The sequence below is a fragment of the Schistocerca nitens genome, chromosome 2 (assembly GCF_023898315.1).
Source record: "Schistocerca nitens isolate TAMUIC-IGC-003100 chromosome 2, iqSchNite1.1, whole genome shotgun sequence".
NCBI classification, from domain to species: domain Eukaryota; kingdom Metazoa; phylum Arthropoda; class Insecta; order Orthoptera; family Acrididae; genus Schistocerca; species Schistocerca nitens.
This window is the reverse complement of record NC_064615.1, coordinates 877,687,776-877,714,052: the sequence shown is the minus strand read 5'-3', so window position 1 is coordinate 877,714,052 and position 26,277 is coordinate 877,687,776. Positions and strand designations below refer to the sequence as shown.

At 44.7% G+C, this 26,277-nt stretch overlaps 1 protein-coding gene across 1 annotated transcript in view; it reads right to left on the bottom strand.

Moving 5' to 3' along the window:
• LOC126235408 (glutamate receptor ionotropic, kainate glr-3-like) overlaps positions 1–26,277 on the bottom strand; it is a 161,047-nt gene that overhangs the window by 35,365 nt on the left and 99,405 nt on the right. The window contains exons 7-8 of the mRNA XM_049944130.1: positions 20,962–21,176; positions 4,652–4,905 (exon numbers count right to left, since the gene is read on the bottom strand). Coding sequence (XP_049800087.1) covers positions 4,652–4,905; positions 20,962–21,176 — 469 coding nt within the window. The remainder of the gene's footprint in view (positions 1–4,651; positions 4,906–20,961; positions 21,177–26,277) is intronic.

Sequence of the window (26,277 nt, the reverse complement as noted above, 5' to 3'; positions counted from 1 at the left end):
AAGTGATCCTTTGTGTTGCGCAGCGTATAAAGGATGTAACGGATATAAGAGCAGATATTTCTGTCGATGTCTGAGGACGGGTTACTAATTATCACAACGTAAGGAAAAAAAACTTGGAAATTTGTGGTAAGGACTAGGGGACCAAACTGCTGAGGACATCGGTCCCTAGGCTTACGCACTACTTAAACTAATTTACGCTAAGGACAACACACACACCCATGCCCGAGGGAGGACTCGAACCTCCGACGGGGAAAGACGCTCGAACCGTGCAAGACGCCTCAGACCGCACGGCTACCCCGCGCGGCTACGTAACGACTTACGTCATTTAGAGACTAATAATCATACCTATTACAAGTCGTACGTTTTTAGGTTGGTTAGTACCTCCAAGTACATGTGGCAGGAGAAACCCATTAACGGTTATTTTCCCCTGGCCAATAGGTGAGTTGTTGAAGTACAAATATGTGGACGCAAAAAAGTTATTCTATACGGGCGGGTGTAGTTCACTTAGTGGTCAGTTACAACAGTGCAGGAAACATCAGATAGTAAATTATGTGATATATTCATCTGAAGATTGTTACATGCATAGAAAAAACAACCAACACACTAATGTGTGCACATATTAAGGTACCGCACATGAAAGCGTCTGCACTTACACTTGTTATACAGTGTACATGTTTTTCTTCTGCAGTCCTGGTACACAATAGAAAGTCCGCGAAAATGTACCGTAGCTCGTTGTTATGGGAGCCAAAACAAAATTACCCAGCCCGTCGATAAAGCTCACTTGAAGAACAAAAGGGGCAATCCATTCTGAACCAGTGCGACTGTGTAGTGACAATGTGCTATCATATGACACAGCGGTTAGGTAGCGAAGACGCTTGCAGTGTCGTTAAACACATCTGACTGACGAAAACGAAGTGGCAGATTATCTATGTAGAAGCAGGAATAGCAAGAGAAGTGTTGTGTACATAGTTCCGCGTAGTCAGCACGTACACAACTTTCCCACTAGAGCGCGCCCCGCTAAGCACAACAGCGCAGGCGCAGCGCTCGTACGTCTCTGCACTACGAGATGGCGCTGCCTTAGAGACGGACCAAATTCTGCTTCCGCCGATCCGCGTATTAACATGTAACGCAGCCAATGAGATTGCTGCTAACGTAGAACCTTTTCTCCTCGCGGATCACACTCGCACAGTCATACCTGAACATGCAAGATATTATAATGAGTGTACAGACCTCCGATTAGTCAGTCTGCATTTGTCTGCATTAGTCTGTACCAGTCTGCATTTGTCTGTACCAGTCTATAGTCAAGTTTCAGTCTGCACCTAATAAGATTATCATATTCCTTTACATAGCCATGAAGATAAATGTGTAGACACTTTGTCAAGTATCAGAGATATGTGAGAATAAGATTAACGTACCAAGACCAAAGGAACTTCAGATTGTCAATTGTAAACAGCATCCAGAATCAAGTTACGTAATGTCTATGCTTTTTATTATTTTAATAAGTGTGTGTGAAAATGAATCAAGTTCTGTTTAAAGTTGGTCACCGTCAATCTGCTACTCTAAGCGTGCAAGTGGCATTTCTATCGTCTGACCTAACGGTAGAAGAAAAACACGCCACGATAAGACCACGAGACATATTGCTGACAGTCCGCAGCTCGTGGTCGTGCGGTAGCGTTCTCGCTTCCCACGCCCCGGTTCCCGGGTTCGATTCCCGGCGGGGTCAGGGATTTTCTCTGCCTCGTGATGACTGGGTGTTGTGTGATGTCCTTAGGTTAGTTAGGTTTAAGTAGTTCTAAGTTCTAGGGGACTGATGACCATAGATGTTAAGTCCCATAGTGCTCAAATAATCTGATGGTGTGTGTACCGAAGGTCTTACAGTACGCACACCACAAGAAGGTAGAAGGTTGCTGTGTTACAATCAAGCTGATAATAGAAAAATAGAAAATCAGTCACAAACAAGTTTTCAACATCTTGCATGAAATTTTCTACATGACGAAGATCGCCGACCGCTGCGTACCGTGACTTCTCACACAGACTGAAAAACCGCATCGACCCGAGTCACTGTCAGAAACGTTTCAGGTGTGTCAGGCCAGTCCAAGATGGCGTCTTTGGCCTCCTAGTCATTACCGAGGAGAGTGGTGGGTATATCACTATGACCACGTGAAAGACCTCGAGGAAAAGGAGCTAATCAGTCTGTGGAAGCATGTGAATTCGTCACCACAGGAAAAGGTGAAGATCCAGTCATTATGAGGCATAGTGAGCGAGTGTGTTTTTTTGGACTGCCATAGTGTGGTGCCGACAGACGATACTTTTAAGGCAAAAAACGTCACCGGAGAATACAAGCGAAATACTGTTAGGACGAGCCGTCACTGGAAGCCGTACGGTCGGGTGTTTTGGGCCCATGACAAGGTCCCAGCTCACACTGCACAGAACACCATCACGTGTGCAGCTGCTTTGGTCTGCCAGATTTTGCCTCAGCCTCGTATTTTTCTGATATCCCAACTAGTGACTTCTTCCACGCTCTTCATACGGAGAAATCATAGAGCAGCAGGAATTTCCTGAATGAAAACGAGATTATTTTCGTGGTAGAAGATTTCCTCAACAGTCCGAAAGGTGCGATATGATTAAGGACTCTGTCAAGTCATTCATCAATGAGAAAAATGTTGTAGATGTGATATACTGTGCTACCTAGCCACCAAACATGCGGAAAATGGCCGAAACTGGTCTAGCCTTCTGACAAGGAGAGTTCCCAAATAAAATCTGATTAATACTTGTCCTCAAATTACGAGTCTATTGATAAAGATCACAGGCGAATAGGCCCAATAGATTAAAAGCCAATTTAATTAAATGACAATTAAATAATATCAAACTAATTTTCCCCAGCAATTGTCTTGTGCAACGCAGCTAGCTCTTTATTCGCACGAAATAATGGCCGCTATCGACAGGGGATCTCAGGTTGATTCCGTATTTCCGGATTTCCGGAAAGCTTTTGACACCGTTCCTCACAAGCGACTTCTAATCAAGCTGCGGGCCTATGGGATATCGTCTCAGTTGTGCGACTGGATTCGTGATTTCCTGTCAGGAAGGTCGCAGTTCGTAGTAATAGACGGCGAATCATCGAGTAAAACTGAAGTGATATCAGGTGTTCCCCAGGGAAGCGTCCTGGGACCTCTGCTGTTCCTGATCTATATAAATGACCTGGGTGACAATCTGAGCAGTACTCTTAGGTTGTTCGCAGATGATGCTGTAATTTACCGTCTAGTAAGGTCATCCGAAGACCAGTATCAGTTGCAAAGCGATTTAGAAAAGATTGCTGTATGGTGTAACAGGTGGCAGTTGACGCTAAATAACGAAAAGTGTGAGGTGATCCACACAAGTTCCAAAAGAAATCCGTTGGAATTCGATTACTCGATAAATAGAACAATTCTCAAGGCTGTCAATTCAATTAAGTACCTGGGTGTAAAAATTACGAACAACTTCAGTTGGAAAGACCACATAGATAATATTGTGGGAAAGGCGAGCCAAAGGTTGCGTTTCAGTGGCAGGACACTTAGAAGATGCAACAAGTCCACTAAAGAGACAGCTTACGCTACACTCGTTCGTCCTCTGTTAGAATATTGCTGCGCGGTGTGGGATCCTTACCAGGCGGGATTGACGGAGGACATCGAAAGGGTGCAAAAAAGGGCAGCTCATTTGTATTATCACGTAGTAGGGGAGAGAGAGTGGCAGATATGATACGCGAATTGGGATGGAAGTCATTACAGCAAAGACGTTTTTCGTCGCGGCGAGATCTATTTACGAAATTTCAGTCACCAACTTTCTCTTCCGAATGCGAAAATATTTTGTTGAGCCCAGCCTAAATAGGTAGGAATGATCATCAAAATAAAATAAGATAAATCAGAGCTCGAACAGAAAGGTTTAGGTGTTCGTTTTTCCCGTGCGCTGTTCGGGAGTGGAATGGTAGAGAGATAGTATGATTGTGGTTCGATGAACCCTCTGCCAAGCACTTAAATGTGAATTGCAGAATAGTCATGTAGATGTAGATGTAGATGTAGGTACCTCTGTAGGCTTGCCTCACCACAGGACTCCCGGCACGTCAAGAGATTATAACTGTCTGATGGCTGGTTTAATCAATACAGAAGTTCTACAGTATAGCGCATTCCTGGATAACGGAGGTAGCAGTTAATTTGAATTTCTGTGAGGAGGGTCACAGACCGCCCGCCGTTTTCGTGGAAGACCAGCTATTCCAGGTCTTCCATCGTGTTGTCCGCAGGCATTGCCTTCACTGTCTGTACCTGTTAGGTTGGTCACAGGGCTCCTCTTGTTGCCAGTAGAGGCGTACAGTGTCGTTGGGTCTTTGTACAAGGGACGCCATCACCATTTTCCTTGGTCGCAACGTGATTTTTATCGGCGTGATAACTGAAACTTTATCTCTACCTTTACAGTGTGGAGATGCAGGAGTAAATGCAAATAAGAACTCAAAAATAAAATATAATAATTCATTTGTCTGTTCTTAATAAAAAAAACGTTTTTGAACTTTAGAAACTTTTTCTTGAGTTGAAAGAAAATTTATGATAGAAAGAGACATGAGACTTCATTAAGCAATTAAATTAAAAATGAATTTTAATTATGAATGTGGTATGATACTTACTGGTAGTTGATGATTTCGCGGTAAGGACTTCTCTTTTTGAAAGCAATTGCCAGCTGTGTGCTAACGTACTCCTGGGTGGTCGTCACGGTACATTTCAGGGAATCCTCGTGCAGCCTAAACTCCAACAGGTGAGACAGGAACGCGTGCTTGTCTGTGCTGCACAGCCGGTCGAACGCTTGTGTCGGGTGTTCTGGCATGTTCTCCTTCACCACGATTTTATTGTATATCTGCCTGGTGACATGCTCTACTGAATCCTGAAAGATGTTACACAATATCTGTACTGTGGGTAGTCAGAGGAAATTCATAAATAACTTCGAATAAGACAGTTGTTGTAGTCTGATGCAGTCCTCCATTCTAGTCAATCCCTCAACAGTCTCTTCATTTCAGCATTTCAGCATACCTACTCCAACCTGTATCCATTCGAAGTTGTTTACCACAGCCGAGCCTCAAGAATGTGTGTGCCCTCTCCTACGCCCCCCCCCCCTCACCTCCCCTCCCTCCACCACCAACTCCGCCACAGTATTTTCCTCCATTAACGGGTTAAATATTCCTTCATGTCTCAGGATGCCCCCAACCGACCAGTGCCATCTTTTAGTCACTTTTATTGTCCACTCGATTCAGTACAGCTTCGTTATTTATCCTTTCTAAATACCGAATCTTCAGAATTCTTCTGTAACAATAAAATTTAAAAGTTTCTGTCTTGTCTTGTCTGAAGTGTTCATCACCCATCTTTCACATCTGTACCAGACTACACTCCAGACAAAAGCTTTCAGAGAATAATTCCTAGTCGGCCGTGGTGGCCGAGCGGTTCTAGGCGCTGCAGTCTGGAACCGCGCGACCGCTACGGTCGCAGGTTCGAATCCTGCCTCGGCCATGGATGTGTGTGATGTCCTTAGGTTAGTTAGGTTTAAGTAGTTCTGAGTCCTAGGGGACTGATGACTTCAGAAGTTAAGTCCCATAGTGCTCAGAGCCATTTGAACCAATAATTCCTAACACTTTAATTACATTCCGTCTTAATATCCACTCTCAGATAAAAGAAACACGCAACAAGAAGAAATTATCCGAATGGAATGGAAATCGGTATATGTGATGTACACATACACACAAACAGATTGCAATTTCAGAAAAACTGGATAATTTATTCAGGAGAAAGAGCTTCACAAATTGTACAAGTCCACAACGCATTGGTCCACCTATCACTCTTATGTAAGCAGTTATTCAGCTTGGCATTGAATGTTAGAGTTCTTGGATGTCCCCTTGAGGATTATGGTTCCATTTGCTGCCCAACTGGTACGCTAGATCGTCAAAATCTCGTGATGGTTGGAGGGTCCCGGACATAATATGTTCTCACTTGGGAAGAGTTCCTGGCCAAGGAAGGGTGTGGCAAGCAATAGAAACTCTCGCTGTATGCGGGTGGGCATTATCTTGTTGAAATGTAAGCCCAGGATGCCTTGCCATGAAGGGTAACAAAACGAGGCGTATAATATCGTCGACGTACCGCTGTGCTGTAAGGGTTCCGCGGATGGCAACCAAAGAGGTCCTGATGTGAAATGAAGTGGCATCCCAGGCCATCATTCCTTGTTGTCAGGCCGAATGGCGGATGGCAGGTTGGTGTTCTGGGATGTCTCCAGACACGTCATCGGAGCTGCGTTCGAAGCGGGACGCATCACGCAAGACAATTCGACTCCACTCAATGAGAGTCCATGTGCAGAAGGAATTTTACTTCTATCTTTTTTTCGATAAGGATATGGTAGATGGACTTCCTTCTTGCTTATTCTCATCACTTTTCTTTCCTATATTCGTCTTCATTCCATACCCCTCTTCCATCCTTAAGATACTCTTCAACATCTCTTGCATTTTCTCTTCTAGTTCCGACAGCAATCCTTGTTCATTCGCGTTTTTTATAGTCTTTCTTCTTTCTTTGTCAGTTACAATGCCCTCGCGTTCCCTGTGGCCTGGCCTGTCAGTTGTTCTCCAAATGTGTTGAACATCTTCAGTGATACCGAGCACTCTTGCTTTACACCTCTTCCAATGTTCACCTTTTCCGTCTCATCGGTCCCTACTCTGCCACATATTCCTTTGTGTACATCTCCTTTATTGACCTTCTGTCTTTCCAGTCTATGCCAAGACCTTTAAAATTCTCAGGTGTATACGCCGGTTCACTCTATCGAAAGCATTCTTCCAGCTGACAAACAAGTAAACACTTTCTTGCTCAGTTCTATCATTCTTTCACCAATCATCCACAGACAGCCTACAGACTCTTGTAGCTTTACGCTTTCTGAACCCGAACTGGTCTTCCACAGTATTTTCTTCAATTTTCTTTCCATTACTCCCTAGTATGACTCGTTACAGCCTTTGTAACATGACTGATGAAGCCAATTGTCCTATAGTCTTCGCATTCTTTTTTGTTGCACGTTTTAGGCAAACGTACTATAATGGTATTAACTTGATCTTGAGGGCAAATTTCTGTGTTATCAATTCTGTTCGCTATCTCAGTCAATCTGGCTATAGAATTTGGAGATAACACCTTCAGTGCCATATGCTTTACTGTACTGGAGACCCTGAATTGCTTTACCTAATTCCAATTTCAGTATCTTACGTCTTCAGCCTTCTTCATTCTTCATTCTAATGCCCTTCACCTTAGGGAAGAAGTTTGTTGTTATTCACCTGTCCGCCGTATAACTCTTTCACATAACTCATTCACATATTCTTCTCCTCTTGTGTAGTTACTGCTTCCACAAATGTTTGACATTCCTTGTTCACGTGTTTTCCTTACTTCCCTTTCGATTACGGATTTCACTATTCTGTACATTTATTCTATTTACCTTTCTTTTCCCATTCTACTTCCTCACATTGTTTCCTTATCCAGTCTTATCTAGTTTGATCAGTTAACTTTCTTAGTTCATTGTTCCGTTTTCTGCATTGTATTCAGCCTTCTTTCGAAGTTTCCATTTCCTACACTCATCCATTTTATCCTATATGCTTCCTGTTACCCGCTCTTTCTTATTTCTTGTTCTTTCCACCTCTCCAATTTCTGTCTCTAATCTTTGCAACATTGTATTTTTGATGGTATTCCACTCTTCAGTGACTTCTCAACTTCTCCTTACATGTTCCAAGTGATTTCCGATATAGTGACCATCATCTTTCCTAAAGTTCTCGTAATTCAGTTTCCCAATATCCCACTTATCTATCTGCTGTTTACTTAAAATGCTTTAATTTTGTCCTAATATCTGCTACGATTAAATTATTGTCTGTATCGATGTCTGTCCCTGGAAAGATTTTCTGCGATCTTAATTCTGATTTTGTATCTCTGGTCGATATTAACAAAGTCTTTTCAATATCTAGCAATAACACCTGGAGCTTTTTATGTATATAACCTTCGTTTATAGTGTTTGAACCAACTATTTGCAATCCAGAGATCAAACGTTCATAGTAGGCTCTCAGTTTCCCCCTCCCCCCCTCCATTGGTCTTTCTCAGCCATAGTATCTTACCAAGTTGTTTCTTCTTCCATACCTCCCTGTACAATTCCAGTCTCTCATTGCTACGATTCTTACTTGTCCTTTCCCGTTTTCTTCGCACAATTCTCATATATTTTTCCTGCTTCCTAATCGTTTGCATCTGATGTTAGCATGTAAGCTTTAATAATCAATGTACCTTGTACGTACTGTATATCATCCGTCTTTCTCTCTATCCTGTTTTCCTCTAAACTTCGAGCCTATTACACTTACATTGTCTCACACTTTTTCTAGGCCTACAAATCCGACTCGTGGGTCTAGAATTTTTTTATGCCTTTTTTTCCATTTTTAAATAACAGGGAAAGGCAGAGTTCCGCTTTCTGGCTCTAGACGGTTCAATCGGGCTCTATCGACCGCCGTGTCATCCTCTGCCACTGGCATCATCGGATGCGGTATGGAGGGGCAAGAGATCAGCACACCAATCTCCCGGCCGTTGTCGTGTAGCTCCACAGTCGGCCTCATGAGGCTGAGTACACCCCATGCCCGTCGTCCCACCGAACAAAAACCCCTCAGCTACGAATACGTATCCCACTGCCCCTCTTGGTCTCTTACCTTTCCTAAAGCCAAATTGATAGTCATCTAAGAGCTCTTGCAATTTCCTTTTCCTACCTTCTGTATATTATTCTTGCACGACATAGCACGAGAATTAAACTTAGAAAGGCACGTTAATCTGACAATACTCCTCGGGTACTACCATTCTGCCAGAGTTTATTCACTCTGTAATATGTACGAGCCCACGATTCGTCTAAATAAACGAGCAGTGACTTCAATCGTTAATCAAATGATTCTGAGCACTATGGGACTTAACATCTGACGTCATCAGTTCTCTAGAACTTAAAACTACTTAAACCTATCTTACCTAACCTAACTAACCTAAGGACATCACACACATCCATGCCCGAGGCAGGATTCGAACCTGCGGCCGTAGCGGTCGCGCGGTTCCAGACTGAAGCGCCTAGAACCGTTCGGCCACTCCGGCCGGCAATAGTTAATCCGTTAATTTTCTTACTAGGGGTAGGATGCGGCTAGGGAACAGGGTGTGGAGAACACATTGAATACTGATGTAGTTTATGTTGCCAGCCCTCTCACGATAAAGACATACACCCCACTGGGCCTTTATACATGAGAGATCATCGTCGGAAGGGGAAGACATCGTTTTAGATACCGACCACTGAAATAACAACGACTCTCTTGAGTACTGAGATGGCTAGTGTGATGTCAGATCGGTACACTTGAGGTGTTAGGTTCTATGCAAGTCGCGTGTCAATTTTATCAACTTTCGGCCACCGCCGGAGTCGATCGACTGACGTTCTCGGGCCGAGTAGGTGTGAACCAAGCCGGCGTTAGCGGGACTCGCGGCCGGAGGTCTCCCTTCTGTAGCCGGTGAGTAACGCGAACCACATCCACACAGACGCCATGATATCCACGGTCAGATTCGGACTCCCGTGTTGCGAAGAGCGGCCTCGTATTGGTACCGTTGGCAACTGGCCTGTCGAAACATTCGGTATTTCTGAACACGTTTTTGCGAACGCGATTCACGTGAAAGTAACTAACAATGACGTATGAGTACGAGTGTTCGGCTGCTTTCACGGGAGAGACTTGCAAAGTTTCTGCAACATTAACCGGCATGGAACTGCGCACCGTAAATGTGCACAACTTGCCATTTTAGACATCCAATGTGGCTACAAAACAGGCGGCAGCGCCTTCCAGGATATTTGGGCAAATACAGTGCATATAATGCAGTGCGCGCTGTGAAGAAGTATGTTCCGTCTTAGTTGATCGCAGATGGTTGCAAAGCTCTCATTACATACCGGGGCCAACCTCTAAAATGTGCGTTCAGGGCCTGACAATCGTAGCAGCCTGGCAAAGGCTCAGCTCTCGCGAGAATTAACGGAATCAATCTTGGCAGGAACACTTCTGCTACTCAGTCCTGTAGCACCAGAGAAGGCTGACTCATATCTGCAGGACGGACCCACGACATTAGGATTCGAACCTACCGCCAAGTTAACAGGCACGTCCACACAATACCCTGCCACTGCAACGGCCGATTCAGCTTCAGCTAACAAGACGGCCGTCTCCACTTCTCCTCCAGATCCAAGCATACCCCAGGAGAAGTAAGAGAGAGCCAATGTACAGGGTGTTTATAAATGAATATCGGGGTTCGAAAAATGGTTCAAATGGCTCTGAGCACTATGGGACTTAACTTCTGAGGTCATCAGTCCCCTAGAACGTAGAACTACTTAAACCTAACTAACCTAAGGACATCACACACATCCATGCCCGAGGCAGGATTGGAACCTGCGACCGTGGACTGTAGCGCCTAGAACCGCTCGGCCACTCCGGCCGGCGAATACCGGGGTTGTAATACTTTATAATATTTATTATATTAAACTTACAGTTCTAAATAAAATGTTAAATGAAAGAGCAACACAAACAGTTTTACCAAGAACCTTATAAAATTTCAATATGTGCACCATTTGTCACACGGCACACATCAAGTCTATAGCCGAGTTCTTCCCAAACGTTGATAAGTGTGTCTTCAGTGATGGTAGCAACAGCTGCTTCAATACGGTTTCTTAATTCAGGGAGGTCTGCTGGTAGCGGAGGCACGTACACAATATCATTGATGCAGCCCCAAAGGAAAATATCGCATTGCGTTAGGGCGGGTGAACGTGGAGGCCATGCAAAGCAAGCACTGTCATTGGGGCCTCTTGCGGCCTATCCATCGTTTGGGTACAGTGAAGTTCAACCAAGTCTACCGGATTGCGGCGGAAACATTGCGCGCCACGCATGCCCACTGGTGCCAAACACAACTGTTAGACATTTTTTAAATTTCTTTAAAGTCAGTACCGCCATTAGACTGCTTTTTACTTGCATTGTTACTTTTTCAAGATCATGATTTCGGCTTTAAAGTGTCATTATCAAGTGTTGTAATGTTATACGGTGCTTAATATGGCATACTGTCATATTTAAAATACACTATTGTGTAAGGGTCAATATCTCTGGTAAAAGCCTACTCTTTGTTTTATCACTGAGTGACTCAAGATGGTATACTCAGTGATAAAACAAAGCAGTAGGCTTTTACCAGAAATATTGGCCCTCAGACAATGTGTCTAATAGTGTATTTTAAATATGACAGTATGCCATTTTAGTCACTGTATAACATTAAAACACTTGATAATGGCACTTTAAAGCCGAAATCATGATCGTGAAAAAGTAACAATGCAAATAAAAAACAGTCTAATGGCGGTACTGACTTTAAAGAAATATATTATGACCGTGGCCCCACATTATGAAAAAAAATTACAACTGTTTGAGTTGCACTTTCATTTGACATATAATTTATAACTGTAAGTTTAATGTAATAAATATTACAAAGCGTTAAAACCCCGATATTCATTCATAAACACCCTGTATTTGCTCCGAAACATCGACCTCTTCGGAAATGAACCCTGTGGTAGCAATACAGCGACAACCGAGAGGTCAAATCAGATTTTCTCACAAATGCGACCCTCTAATCCACAAATTGCCCGCGATCATACTTTGGTGTCCTCGAATTGAATTGCTCATCCCGAGTATCACAGCAAAATCGGCCTAAACGTGCACAGCAGGATGGGGGTATCACAGACTGCCACCAGAAAAGCTGTACACGCAATAATAGGTGAAATTGTAACAAAATGGACACAGATGAGAAGGATTACGTCACAGCGTCCCTCCTCTGCGACGAAAATGTCGCGAGAGAACGTCTATGAGCAGCAGAGCACAGGACCAGTGGAGGTCGGCCAGTCTCCAGTCTCGGGCAAAAACATTGCGTGGGTTAAAGACACCCAGGATCAATTGAACATTCGTATGCAAAACTGCACATTCGCTACCTTAAATCTGAACCAGACAGCATGTGATACCAAGATATTAAGTTATGTTTGTATGCAGCAAACTGGCAGTCTCGGCAGTGGACTTGACGAAGGCGTTACGACGGTGTTCAGGCTAAGCATAGTATGAACCCCGCAGGCCGTACTGCCTTCCTGCATTGATTCTCGGTTACACGACTTGCAGTTTAGGAGCCTTTATGCTCCCTCAGGAACGAATCGCGGAGCGGAAAAGAGCGACTTCTTCCACGGCCATACAGCGCAGCTATCCACATTTTTGCGCACACCGGTATTTCTGGGCGGAAATTTCAATATTGTGCGGTATCTAAGTTTCACCCACCAGAACCGGAAATGGTATTCGTAGATGTTTGGAGGCGACTGAAGCCTAATACGATCACCTACACGTAAGTCACAGCGATTTCAGCCAGCTCTCTTGATTGATTCTAAGCACAAAGAGAAATCTTGCCGAACATCGCTGACTGTGAGTTGAGGCCAATAAATTGTCCAAATCATACCGTTTCCCACATTATGATAAAACACCGACCTCAGGAAGTGTATAACAGCTCTGGCACCTACATTGCTGCCTATTAATACATACAGACTTGATAGCCCAAGACGAGGAAGCTGGACAACAAGGCTTGGCCGCACTATAAATCCGCTCCACTTGCATTTGACACAGCGTTTATTTGAATAAAATCGCACACACGACCTGGGTTTCAGGATATAACTCCCATTTTCTGGCGCTACATAAAACAAGGGTAACTAAGAGAGATATTATAAAATAAATTAACATTATGAGGGTCTTTGCAGTTGTGAACATTTGACCTCACCCTGAGCGAGTCCGAGAAAATCGTAGAAGTCACGTAATAAATTCAGCAAATTTATCAAGTAACATGTGATATCCCATATAGGTGAGATACGAAACGATTCTTTGAGTTAACCAGTAGCACGTCAAGTAAACGGGGCCTAACCGGAGAAACAGGAATGAATCAACAAATAAACATTCATTGCCAGACTAATGTAACTTATGAAACAATTGCGAACGGCCTGGCATGTGTTATAGGCTCAAGAAAGTAAAATGATCCCCATAAATGCCGTATAATGACAAACTGTGAACTAGAAAAGTAGCTTACCACCGAGTGTCGTAGACACCACAGCAACACCAGTCAACAGACTCCCACGTAGATCAAAATGAGACACTTCGGTACATGTGTACGTCATACACTGGCCGCCGCCAGAACTGTTGCTGAGCGCGGGAGGGACAGCTGAAGAAATCAAAGCTAGCAACAAGGCCGCTCTCAACGCCATCCACTACTAATAGCACTAAATCCGTATTATTGTCTGAAAGGCATTAACTAAGATGGGCCTGGAAAGCAGCAAACATCAAAAGCAAACCATGCAATACAAAATGCAACTGTCGAGAAATAAAGATGAGAGAAATGTATAATGAAACGGTCAAGAAATAAACACAATAAAAGCATAATATGAAACATAAAAGAGACCAAACCAAAACAAATTAAGCATAATAGTGCAAGATATGTCAAGTATACAGAGTAAGTGGTATTAACAAATTAAGAAGCACAGAAACATAAAAAATAGCAAATATGTACTGAGTAAATACACAGGGTAAGTCAGGAGACAAGGTACATTCTTTGAGGGGTGACAGTATTCGCGATTCTAAACAAAAAAGTCATATGAACATTTGTCCTCTTCTTAATAGTTTCAGAGGAAATTAATAAAAACAGTGGGGAACAGGATAAATGCAGGTGATAGTAAATGAATGTGATCTAATGTTTTATTTAAAAATATACATTTCCTTACAAAATATGTTCAGAGTAACGACCATCAACTGTAATAAACTTTTCAGCTCTTGTAGACAGCTGCGGTGCTGCTGATCTGATATCATTCATATGGTCCTTTACTTGGGAGTCAGTCACATATCCTTCTTCATTACCACTCACATGTGAACAAAACCAAAGCGACATTAGTCTACCCAGTGTTGTCTTTACTGACCCTTTCAATGGGCACTTCACTTGCGCGTGGAGCGATATTTGCTTGTAAAGTACGAGCGAGAAGTTCATCTATTGTATACACTCCGCGCGTGTAAATTTTGCTCTTAAGCCAACCCCACAACAGTAATCGATTGGGCGTAGCCTCGGAGGCCAAGAAATGATTCCACAGCGATCGCTTCAACGTCCAGAATACGTTTCAGTGAGGTACTATGTTACCAGAATGAGATTTTCACTCTGCAGCGGAGTGTGCGCTGATTTGAAACTTCCTGGCAGATTGAAACTGTGTGCCCGACCGAGACTCGAACTCGGGACCTTTGCCTTTCGCGGGCAAGTGCTCTACCAACTGGGCTACCGAGGCACGACTCACGACCGGTATTCACAGCTTTACTTCTGCCAGTATCTCGTCTCCTACATTCCAAACTTTACAGAAGCTCTCCTGCGCGGGTTCGCAGAGGAAGACCGCACTGCAGTTCCTTCTCTAAATCACAGCACGAACGAAAAAATGGCTCACATCGAAATAAGTGTCCAACTGAAATCACTCAACAGAGGAAAGTCCATTGGAACTGACGGGATACCAATTCGATTCTACACAGAGTACGCGAAAGAACTTGCCCCTCTTCTAACAGCCGTGTACCGCAAGTCTCTAGAGGAACGGAAAGTTCCAAATAATTGGAAAAGAGCACAGGTAGTCCCAGTTTTCAAGAAGGGTCGTCGAGCAGATGCGCAAAACGATACGCCTATATCTCTGACATCGATCTGTTGTAGAATTTTAGAACATGTTTTTTGCTCTTGTATCATGTCATTTCTGGAAACACAGAATCTACTCTGTAGGAATCAACATGGATTCCGGAAACAGCGATCGCGTGAGACCCAACTCGTTTTTTTGTTAATGAGACCCAGAAAATATTAGATACAGGCTCCCAGGTAGATGCCATTTTCCTTGACTTCCGGAAGGCGTTCCATACAGTTCCGCATTTTCACCTGATAAACAAAGTAAGAGCCTACGGAATATCAGACCAGCGGTGTGGCTGGATTGAAGAGTTTTTAGCAAACAGAACACAGCATGTCGTTCTCAGTGGACAGACTTTAAAGTAACCTCTGGCGTGCCACAGGGGAGTGTTGTGGGACCATTGTTTTTCACAATATATATATAAATGACCTAGTAGATAGTGTCGGAAGTTCCATGCGGCTTTTCGCGGATGATGCTGTAGTATACAGAGAAGTTGCAGTACTAGAAAATTGCAGCGAAATGCAAGAAGATCTGCAGCGGATAGGCACTTGCTGCAGGGAGTGGCAACTGACCCTTAACATACATAAATGTAATGTATTGCGAATACATAGAAAGAAGGATCCTTTATTCTATGATTATATGACAGCGGAACAAACACTGGTAGCAGTTACTTCTGTAAAATATCTGGGATTATACTTACGGAACGATTTGAAGTGGAATGATCATATAAAATTAATTGTTGGTAAGGCGGGTGCCAGGTTGAGATTCATTGGGAGAGTCCTTAGAAAATGTAGTCCGTCAACAAGGGAGGTGGCTTACAAAACACTCGTTCGCCCTATACTTGAGTATTGCTCATCAGTGTGGGATCCGTACCAGGCCGGGATGACGGAGGAGATAGAGAAGATCCAAAGAAGAGCGGCGCGTTTCGTCACAGGGTTATTTGGTAAGCGTGATAGCGTTACGGAGATGTTTACCAAACTCAAGTGGCAGACTCTGCAACAGAGGCGCTCTGCATCGCGGTGTAGCTTGCTGTCCAGGTTTCGAGAGGGTGCGTTTCTGGATGAGGTATCGAATATATTGCTTTGCCCTACTTATACCTCCCGAGGAGATCACGAATGTAAAATTAGAGAGATTCGAGCGCGCACGGAGGCTTTCCGGCAATCGTTCGTCCCGCGAACCATACGAGACTGGAACAGGAAAGGGAGGTACTGACAGTGGCACGTATAGTGCCCTCCGCCACACACCGTTGGGTGGCTTGCGGAGTATAAATGTAGATGTAGGTGTAGATGTAGATCTTGACTTAAGTGTTTATCGTATATACTATTATTTCACCAGCTTTCTATCATGTGCTCGCATGGTATATGTTACAGCGGATAAATTTGCTTTTACACTGCTGGGATCTATGTTCCAGCTTGTCACAGCTTTATCTTATTAAGTGTGTTACAACATTTCACAGTGCTCGACACTATTCATGAGTTGAAATTGCAGTAAAATATTATTTTAGCAGCCTGAAGCGGAATAATTGCAATCAAATTGATACAGGATGTCCAGCAAAGGAGTTCATGATATCTAAACTAAATATCTCGAAAACTAATATCATTAGACTTATCCAACAAGTGATATGTTTACTGTGGAAGCTGTAAGTATGTTATAAAGAAGTCCTGCAGAAGTTTCGTTCTAGTTTGAAAAGTTGCTAACAGACGGCGCTCTAATCGCAGTACGTAAAGCATATGAATAGTACGTCGCAGCTCCGAGCGATCACTTTCACCGCTGAAACGTACGGAAGGAAGAGGCTGAAATCATTTATTCCATTGAACAATGTTTTTTCTGGCACTGGAATTCCACGGATGAGAACGCCATCCTATGGCAACAAGGCGCAGTTTTCAAACACGATATAAATATTCCAAAGGGTCCCGGTGGGAAAACCATTCCTAAGGTCTTCGCCAAATTCCAATGGATAGGCAACGTGGCTGATGTTCTAGTGGGGAATTAGGGCTCAGAAACACGGTAGCTACTCCTGAAAATGTCGCCCCGGTTTCTGGAATAATTCAACAAAATCCTAGGAAATCCGCCGAAGAATTACAGTAGAGACTAGTTTGCAGAAAATACTGAGTCAGGCCTTATTGCGAGACATTCTCACAATGATTGATAATGAAGAATTTGATGATGGCTGCATCAAGTTCACAGCATACTTACACCTGAATGAAGTCATGAATAAACAAAACTGACGATTTTACGATCCCAAATATACCCATTTACATGCAGGGAAACACCTGTATTCTCCAAAAGTCACTGCATGGGCTGCGGTTTGCAGCAGAGGCAGTTTTGACTGGTTTTTCATGCAAGAAACTATCATTTTTTAACGTTAAGCTGCAATTTTGGAAAAATTTGTCACTACACAGCGAGCGTTGGAGGCTCGATCAGACACCAAATGGTTCTTTCAAGATGGGCCCAGTCCACATCGCACCGAACAGGTGTTTCACCCTTGATAAATATTTCAGGAACGGAGCCGTTCAAATGGTTCAAATGGCTCTGAGCACTATGGGACTTAACATCTGAGGTCATCAGTCCCCTAGAACTACTTAAACCTAACTAACGTAAGGACATCACCCACATCCATGCCCGAGGCAGGATTCTAACCTGCGACCGTAGCGGTCGCGCGGTTCCAGACTGAAGCGCCTAGCACCGCTCGGCCACACCGGCCGGCTAACGGAGCCGTAGCGTTGGATTATTGCAAATTTAGTCGTGCAGGGACGGATTGGCCTCCTTATTCGCCCGATCGCCCTCCTTGTGACAACTTGTCACTAATTTTTGTGGGGTCTATTGAAAGACACTACCTGCTGGAATCATCCCACAAGCCTGGACGAGCTGGGATCTGTGTGGCATTTGAAACCATTTCCGTTGACACAACACGATGCGGTGGCAAATTTCATTGTTTGTTTGTGCCACCTCCATACTGCGAGTGTGCACATTCCGAAAAGATTGTGGTCTGATAGCTAGGACTGCTTTCAGAGAAAGAGTTTAACTGTCACGCTTACGCCGTACGAGCTGCACAGCGTGCAGCGCCATCACTTTACAGCTTTTCGAAATATTTAAGACGTTCTGTGTTACTTCTGCGTAAAAGTCAAACAGCTCTCACATTAAACATACCTGTTGTTGCACTCGCTTGTCGATATTACTTTTCGAGATGTTTCTTCTTTTGTAATCAGGGACTCTTTCGCTGGACATCCAGTACATTTATAATACCTTTAAACTACTGTTACGCAGGGCGATTTTTTTCTTCGTGTACAAACTCTAGGGATTGATCTACGCGACGACACGGAACAAAAATGTCTACTGACCTTATGCCCAGAAATGTGTGGTTTCCATGCTAGAGATCGTTTATTCAATCACACTTTGCTATAGATTCTCTCGTCTAATACGTTCTGTACCTTGCAATCAGAGTTACAGCATGCATAGAAGATGGTACTGTTCCTCATATGTCGTGCCCTAGCGCCCTCTCCTGCCATAGCAGTTGGTAATATTGTGTCCCGTTGTACACAATGGTTCCGTATTCGAATCGAGAGCTTGCCGATATGGTGTTTATTTACGGAAAGGCAAGCAACAAGGTTGTACCAGGAAACCTATCCCCGCCAACAACAACCACAGCATTCAATGTTTGCAACAGTGTTTCACCGTTTGTCTGGGACAGGGTCGTTTCAGGAAGCAGGAAATGATGAAGGACGTACCAGGAATGTTCGGACACCAGACTTGGAAGGCGACCATTGTGTCAGTACCAGGCGGTTGGCCCGCCAGTGCAGGGTAAGCCAGATGATCTTGTGGAAGATTCTCCACGACAATTGTTACTACCTTTATCACTTACAGCGTGTACATGGCTTACTGGCGACCGACTTTCCACATCACGAGGAGTTTGGTCCTGGTTTCTTCACCAGGCAACGACGATTCAAGGGATTTGTGTCATCCATCCTATTCAGAGGTGAGACCACCTTTATGGAAAGTCTAATCTTCATCTTTCATAACAGTCATCTGTGGAATAGTATCCAGAATCTCCATGGTATGGTGGCAGGAACCATCAGGATCGATGCAGCCGGAATGTGTTGGCCGGGATAATTGGCGAACGTATTTTGGGACCAGTCTTCCTTCCACGTCGCCTAACAGGCCAGAATTACCGGCGTTTCTTGCGGGTGACTTTGCCTCCCACGTTGGAAGAAGTTCCATTGATGATTCAAAGGGTTATGTGGCTGCTACATGATGGTTCTCCAGCACACTTCGCTAACTTCCTTTCCTGGTCGATGAGTCAGACAAGGGGGTTCAGTTGCATGGCCCGCTCGTTCATCGGATCTCACCGTGCGACTTCTGATTATGGGACCACCTCAAAAGTATCGTGTACACAGAGCCCATTCCAGATTTGGAGACACTGTTGCAGCGTATTCATCCTGCCTTTGTCACACTTCGCATGCAGCACGGCCGATGTGAACGTGTGACACAGAACATGCTACGACGCGTGCACGCATGCACTGAGCCACACAGAAACCATTTTCAACAAATACTGTAACTGTGGCTGAATGGTACAGTGCGTATTAGACGGCAGTGTCTGTAACACTGTATGATTGAATAAATGGTCACTAGCACGGAAACGATTCATTTCTAGACCTAGGTTGATTAGGCCCTGCCGGCCGCGGTGGTCTCGCGGTTCTAGGCGCGCAGTCCGGAACCGTGCGACTGCTACGCTCGCAGGTTCGAATCCTGCCTCGGGCATGGATGTGTGTGATGTCCTTAGGTTAGTTAGGTTTAAGTAGTTCTAAGTTCTAGGGGACTGATGACCACAGCAGTTGAGTCCCATATTGCTCAGAGCCATTTGAACCATTTTTTTGATTAGGCCCTTTTTGTTCCGTGTCCTCTCATCGATCAATCCCTAAAATTTGTACATGGTGGAAAAAAATAACCCTGTACATTTTCAGTCTCTTAAACTGAGGAGCAGTTGCACTTTTACCCATGACGTGGCTCGAGAAAGCTAACAATAAAGTAAAAACGTCGTGCAGGCAGCAAATAACACTCGTTCGCAGGTACGTTTCTATTCTGACTGCCAAGGATGAAGACATTGTAGTCGTGCTTCGACTTATTCGCAGCACTACTTTTGCCGAAATGGTCTCACTGTTGTAGTCTATGTTTGTGTGGATCAGAAATTGTACCTTTCCTGTTTCCTATCCTGTTTCTGATACTCCCCCTTACCTAACCACATCTGTGTTAATTTTCTGTTGTGTTCCTTGCCTTCAATCATATTGATTGGCTTGGACTTTTCATAAATTAAATTAAATCATCTTCCAAATCCAGCTTTTGATCATCATTAAGAAAATGTCCGGTGATAGCGATTGTTAGCTCATGTCTCGTGTGATAAAAGCCAGAAACGAATCGTTAGATGATCTAATAACCGAGATTGCACACATAAACACTACACGATAAATGTTACTTTACGTACATTAGCATGTAGGTTTCTCACGGGCACTGACATGCAGAAATTTATTGACTTTTTGTTGCTGCATTAATTGGAATCGAAATTCTTTCAGGAGCCAGATCGTACCATCAGCCACAAATATCTGCGCGTTACTCCTCAGACAGCTGAAGAACTGAAAACGATGATACAGCGGGGAATACGTTGCAAAATTAGAAAGAAAAGATATTTAAAATGCAAACTGCTTGGAGAATACGTATGAATATTCTGTAGGGACAAAGGTACTGTTTGGTGTGTCATGAGGACTTTTATTTTATTTTTTAATAAAAAATACAAATAATCTGCAGGATGTGTTGATAATGGTAAAAGTTGAAAGAAATAGTAACGAAATGTCAGACTACACGTCCGAAGAACACGTGTTCCATTCCTGGTGACTTCTAGTTTTTTTTCATTGACGCATATCACTTCATTCTCCTGTTCCAAAAGCTTATAACGTGAAAAAACAACATTGTGTTGCAGTTCGGAGTCCACGTTAAACAGAAGGTCCCCAATAACTGGCTCAGTATGTGAGTTCAAAGGCTGGATGAAGACAACTGCACACGACCCCGCAATAGGACCACGCCTAGGACAGCACTGTTGTGAGATTTACCTTTTTAAAAGTACAGTAACGCACTTAATATAGAGGCAGTTACATACGAGTAGGAAAAGATAAGACTAATTTGTCTGTTTCTTACTGCGAAAAGAGTCATCTCTCCGGATCCGGCGAGCAGCAACAGCTTGTAGGAGCCGTCCTGCAGCAGGCCCTTTAGGTCGGTGAAGGGCAGCCGCGGCTGGTGGGTGGCCAGTGAGGCCGTGAGGGCGCCGCAGTAGGCCGTGTACACCACCAGCGCAGAGGTCGACGCCACCAGCAGGGACACCCGCACGCTGTCGCGAGTTACCGTGGCACACCCTGAGTGCACCAATTACAGACAAAGTCCTAGCAAAAGCTGTACATCAGCGTCCTAGTTTATGATTGATATAATGTATTTACATCACCCAAACTTGGCTACAGGAGTTAGCTAGTTCCGATCTTGTTGGTAGAAGAAATTTCACCAACAGTATTCGGCCGAACTGTGGCAAACAGCTGAAGGCGTACAGTTCCTGATTATCAAACTATCATCTACGTGCTACGTTAAAATACAGACATCCATTCATCATCTCGTGGAGAGAGGGATTGTGGCATTGTCGAGGATGATCCGTACATTGCAAGAGGTCACTAAACTTTGTGGACAATTTGGTTCCCTTTGAAAGGAATAGGTTATGTATCAGCACCCACACATTGGATAGGGGTGTTGACTTGGCAAATCTGGTGCTCTTCGAGAGAAATGGGCATTGTACCGACACCTGTCCATTGGATGGGGATGCTAAGGTCCGAGGTTTAGAGAAACATGTTATGAATGTGCAACCATCCTTCGCATTGGGCTGTTCAGCTCCGTGGACCATTTGCTGCTCTTAGAGAGGTGTTTGCCACGTACTGGCATCCGTCAGTTGGATGCTAAGCTCGGTGACACAATTGGTGCGCTTCGAACGGAATAGCGTATGTTATCACACCCATACGTCGGTTGGTGACATACAGGTCACTGGAAATCAGGTGTTCTTTGAGGAAATTAGCCTATGTAATGGCACCTATCTGTTTTATGAAGATGGTAAGCTCGCTGGCGCATTTGGTGCACTTCGAGATCAACTGGGTATATACTGACAAGTATCCGTCAGCTCGGGACACTCGGTAGACTGTCTGATGCTTTTCAAGAAGAATAAACTATGTACCGCCACCAGAATGTGCCCTTCGTCTTCTCTCTATCGACATCCATAACATAGCATAACGCTGCGGCTCCACGTGCACACAGTCATCCAATCCTTACTAAAATGAATGGCGTCATTTGGACTGAGGATGTGCAGCCTTTCCAGTGAGTTGATGGGATAAACCTTCGAGAGAATCAAGCAAATAGTATCACCTCTGCCCCCTCGCTCCCAACAAAGACATGGTAACTTTTTAAAAATGAAATGATCGTATGACAATACTGTCCGGTAAACACCATCTGGTGTTGTTCGGCCGTCTGTGAAAGTCTTTCTATTTGAAGCCACTTTGGCGACTTGCGGGTCGACGAATATGAGATGAAATGAGTAGGACAATAGATACACCGTTCCCTTATCGAAGAAAATATCCGACCCGGCCGGGAGTAATGTTTTAAAATTCCTAGCTACAAACAGACTCAATCTTACCTGCTAAAACAGCTGTGGATCAGTGTAAGAGAAATTACACTCCTGGCTATTAAGATTGCAACATTCATGAAAACGACATGAAATAAATATCAATTGCTATGGAATGTACTGCATGCTTGCACATGCACATAACTGACATTTCATCGCAACTACACAAAGGAGGTAGGAGTAATGCTATTTACATTCCGTATACAAGGCAAGATTACGTAGTAGGTTTCTCATGCAGATATCATATTTCAATGTTGGTTGATTGCTAGGAGACCGTGTTATGCCTCGTGTAAGGAGGAGAAGGGGCTGCCAGCACGTGTCGGAATTCGGTAGCGACTGGACTGCGGCCCTTCGAGTCTGCAGTGAATCGTCCTGCAGTATTGTTGCTTGCGTTGTTTCGGATCCCACGACTGTATGCAAACGAAGAGAGCGACGACGTCTGGAGCACCCCAGAATGTCGGCATAGGAACCACTTTCGCGAGTTCCCTTGCACTGGAAGCGAGAGGCGAGTCGGACGTAGTATAGCAAACGGCAACACTGAACATTGGAGTGGTACTGTGTCGTCTTTTCAGACGACTCCCTGTTCTGTGTACTGCATCAAGATGGACAAATCCAAGTGAAGGTTCCGATGAGAACGAATGATGTCAGATTGCATTTGGCTTTGTCATACTGGTTCAGCAGGAGGCACGGAGATCACTCAAGGGTTCCATGAAACTTACGTGCTGTTTTTTTTAACAACATTCAAGGAAATAACTTGAAAGAAGATTAACTGCCCTACAAAATTTAAAGAAAAGAATAACAACTAACCAACGCTTTCACTTACTACTTTGTGCAGTCGATACAAGTACGATACCTACAGAGAATAGAGCACACGGCAGCCTTGCGGACGGTAGAGGCCAAGAGAGACTGTAGCGGGCAATTTAACCTCCACCGCTGCCTTTTCACAGTGCATTCACATCCACAGTTGTCCGTATCAGTCTATCTTCTTCAGATTAGTCTGGTTTGATGATGAGTGTCCACCACGGATTCCTCTCCTGCGCCAATATTTTCATCTCATAGGAGCAGTTATTTGTTGATCTGACTCCAGTTTCTCCCGCTCCAGCCGCGGTCCGTGCCCACAGCACCACTTCGGCGGTCGCGGAGACGCTGGTCGGTGTCTGTGATACCGTTGCTGTAAGTTCTCTGTCCGCCCTGGTAACCAGATCGTTTTGTTTGCTGTCATGTCAATGTGGGGAGAAATAGACTGGACAGACTGTGTGCACAGTCGAAGGTCGCTGCCGGGAACACCAGAGCCACACTCGACTGAAGTATCCCAACAATGCAGTGGTCCCAGAGCACTGTTTATCCGAGTATCACGCGATGGAGTACCACGAGATTGCCACAGACTTCCAGGGATATTAGTCGGCTGCACGCCCCCAGGGGCTCTGTTCGTCAGCGCACCTGACGTTGGCAACATGTCTGATCGCTGAAACATTGTGCCCGTTGGACACTATGAACCGGCAGTACACCAGGGGACTGTTCGATCAACTAATACGCCCGGAGAAACTGAAGAATCCCGTCATATAGGTTTACGGGTTGGGGGGGGGGGGGAGGGGGGGGGGGGAAGATGCGTCGCAGCGTGGAGGAATTCGAAAAGCTGCAACACCGAAGATCCGTTTTCTGAGTGCTCTTGCATTTCTGGAGAGATGTCGTGCCCAGCATGTTGTGTCGACCTTTGCAAAAGTCGTGCATCACAATGATTCTGCATCAGCTAGGAGAATTAAGAAGCACACCAATCTTGATTTGATATGTGAACGCTTGCACTTTACCCATCGAAGCATTGACAACAAAAAATGGTTCAAATAGCTCTGAGCACTATGGGACTTAAGTTATGAGGTCATCAGTCCGCTAGAACTTAGAACTACTTAAACCTAACTAACCTAAGGATATCACACACACCCATGCCCGAGGCAGGATTAGAACCTGCGACCGTTACGGTCGCGCGGTGCCAGACTGTAGCACCTAGAACCGCTCGGCCACCACTGCCGGCCATTGACAACAAATCACAGGAATTATTTGTACTACATTTAAAACTGCCCGGTCTTTTTAATTCCTGGACCTGGGATTGGATTGATGGTGTTACCTGACCGGTAGGCAAGTCCGCCCATGGGAAGACCACAGGACGTCAAATATCAAAATTCTCATGCCTCTCTGACAAACCGTCACCGGAAGCCTCGTGCAAGACGATCATTAATCTGTCTGATATCGAGCTGACTGACGATGCGGCTTCAGTTCTGGAGAAGCGACTTAAGTTTTCTCCCACACTAAGATCACACCGGTCGCCGACACCGTCAGCGCATTTGAACAAGTTGCGGCGCGACTACCGCCTGAAGCAGCTGAAGACGTACATCGTGAAACCTGCCGTGCTCTTAGGAGAACTAATCTTAGGAAGTCGAAAATTACCAGCAGAGAGAGGGCGGCTGCTTGGAACCCGAGAGAGTGCCCCGAGGATGGTGTCCTACTTGCTGGTTAAGGCAACGCTGCTGTTGTTCTTTCCCTCTAGGACTACACTGAGAACATGCAGAGCCTGATAAATGTCGACTGCTACAGGAAGATCAACGCTGACCTCCCACACCCCATAAAAAAGGCGGAGAACAAGACCAGGGCTGTTCTCAAGGACGTGGATTTACCACAGGGGGGCGCCAAGAAACTGTTACCTCAAGGACCTGTACCCCTAAGACTTTATGGACTCCCTTAAGTTCACAAAAAAGGGGTGTGGTAGCGCTCCATTGTCAGCAACATTAGGCCACCTACGTATTGGCTGCCAAAATACTTCACGGAAATGTTAAGCCCTTATGTGGGTAAACGGTCTCATGATATCAGCAGTTCTGTGGATTTTGTACAACATCTCAAAAATTTCGAGGTGAAAAACTTAGCCTGGTGAGTTTTGACGTCTTTTCGTTATTCACCAGGGTACATTACGAGAGGCACTCATTGGTCAGAAATTTGACGAAACGTCCATCGATCTTTTTAGACATGTCCTGATCTCCACGTATTTTCTGTTGAATGGAGAATACTATGATAAAACGAAAGAAGTCGCAATGGGCAGCCCACTCTCGCCTGTGGTCGCTAACTTGTGTATGAGGTACTTCGAGGAGGAAGTTCTTGTGTCATCCAAATGGAAACCCACGTGCTTTTTCCGTTATGTGGATAACACGTTCTTTATGTTGCCCCATGTAAGAGATGAACTCCTTGACTTCCTTACACATTTGATCTCCACACATCCCAACATCAAATTCACTATGGAGACCTTAGCAGGAGGAAGATTACCATTCCTGGACGTGCTGACGGCACCTTGGGTCACGGCGTGTATCGGAAGAAAACGCACACTGACCTGTATCTGCGTACACACACCTGCCACCACCCTTCGCAGAGAAATGGAGTACTAAAAACACCGATACACATGACGCGCGCAAATTCAGACGCAAAGAGTCTGCCCCAGGAGCTGGAACAACTCAGAACCGTACTCCGAAAAAAAAAAAAAAACTGGTACCCAGAATGGAAGTTTAGGGGAGCTCTCCGCTCCAGCACAACAGTACAATCTGTGCAGACAGGCCGGCCGCTGTGGCCGAGCGGTTCTAGGCGCTTCAGTCCGGAACTGCGCTGCTGCTACGGTCACAAGTTCCAGTCCTGCCTCAGTCATGGATGTGTGTGATGTCCTTAGGTTAGTTCTAAGTCTAGGGGACTGATGACCTCAGATGTTAAGTCCCACAGTGCTTAGAGCCATTTGAATCATTTGCGCAGACGGAAAAAAGTCACGG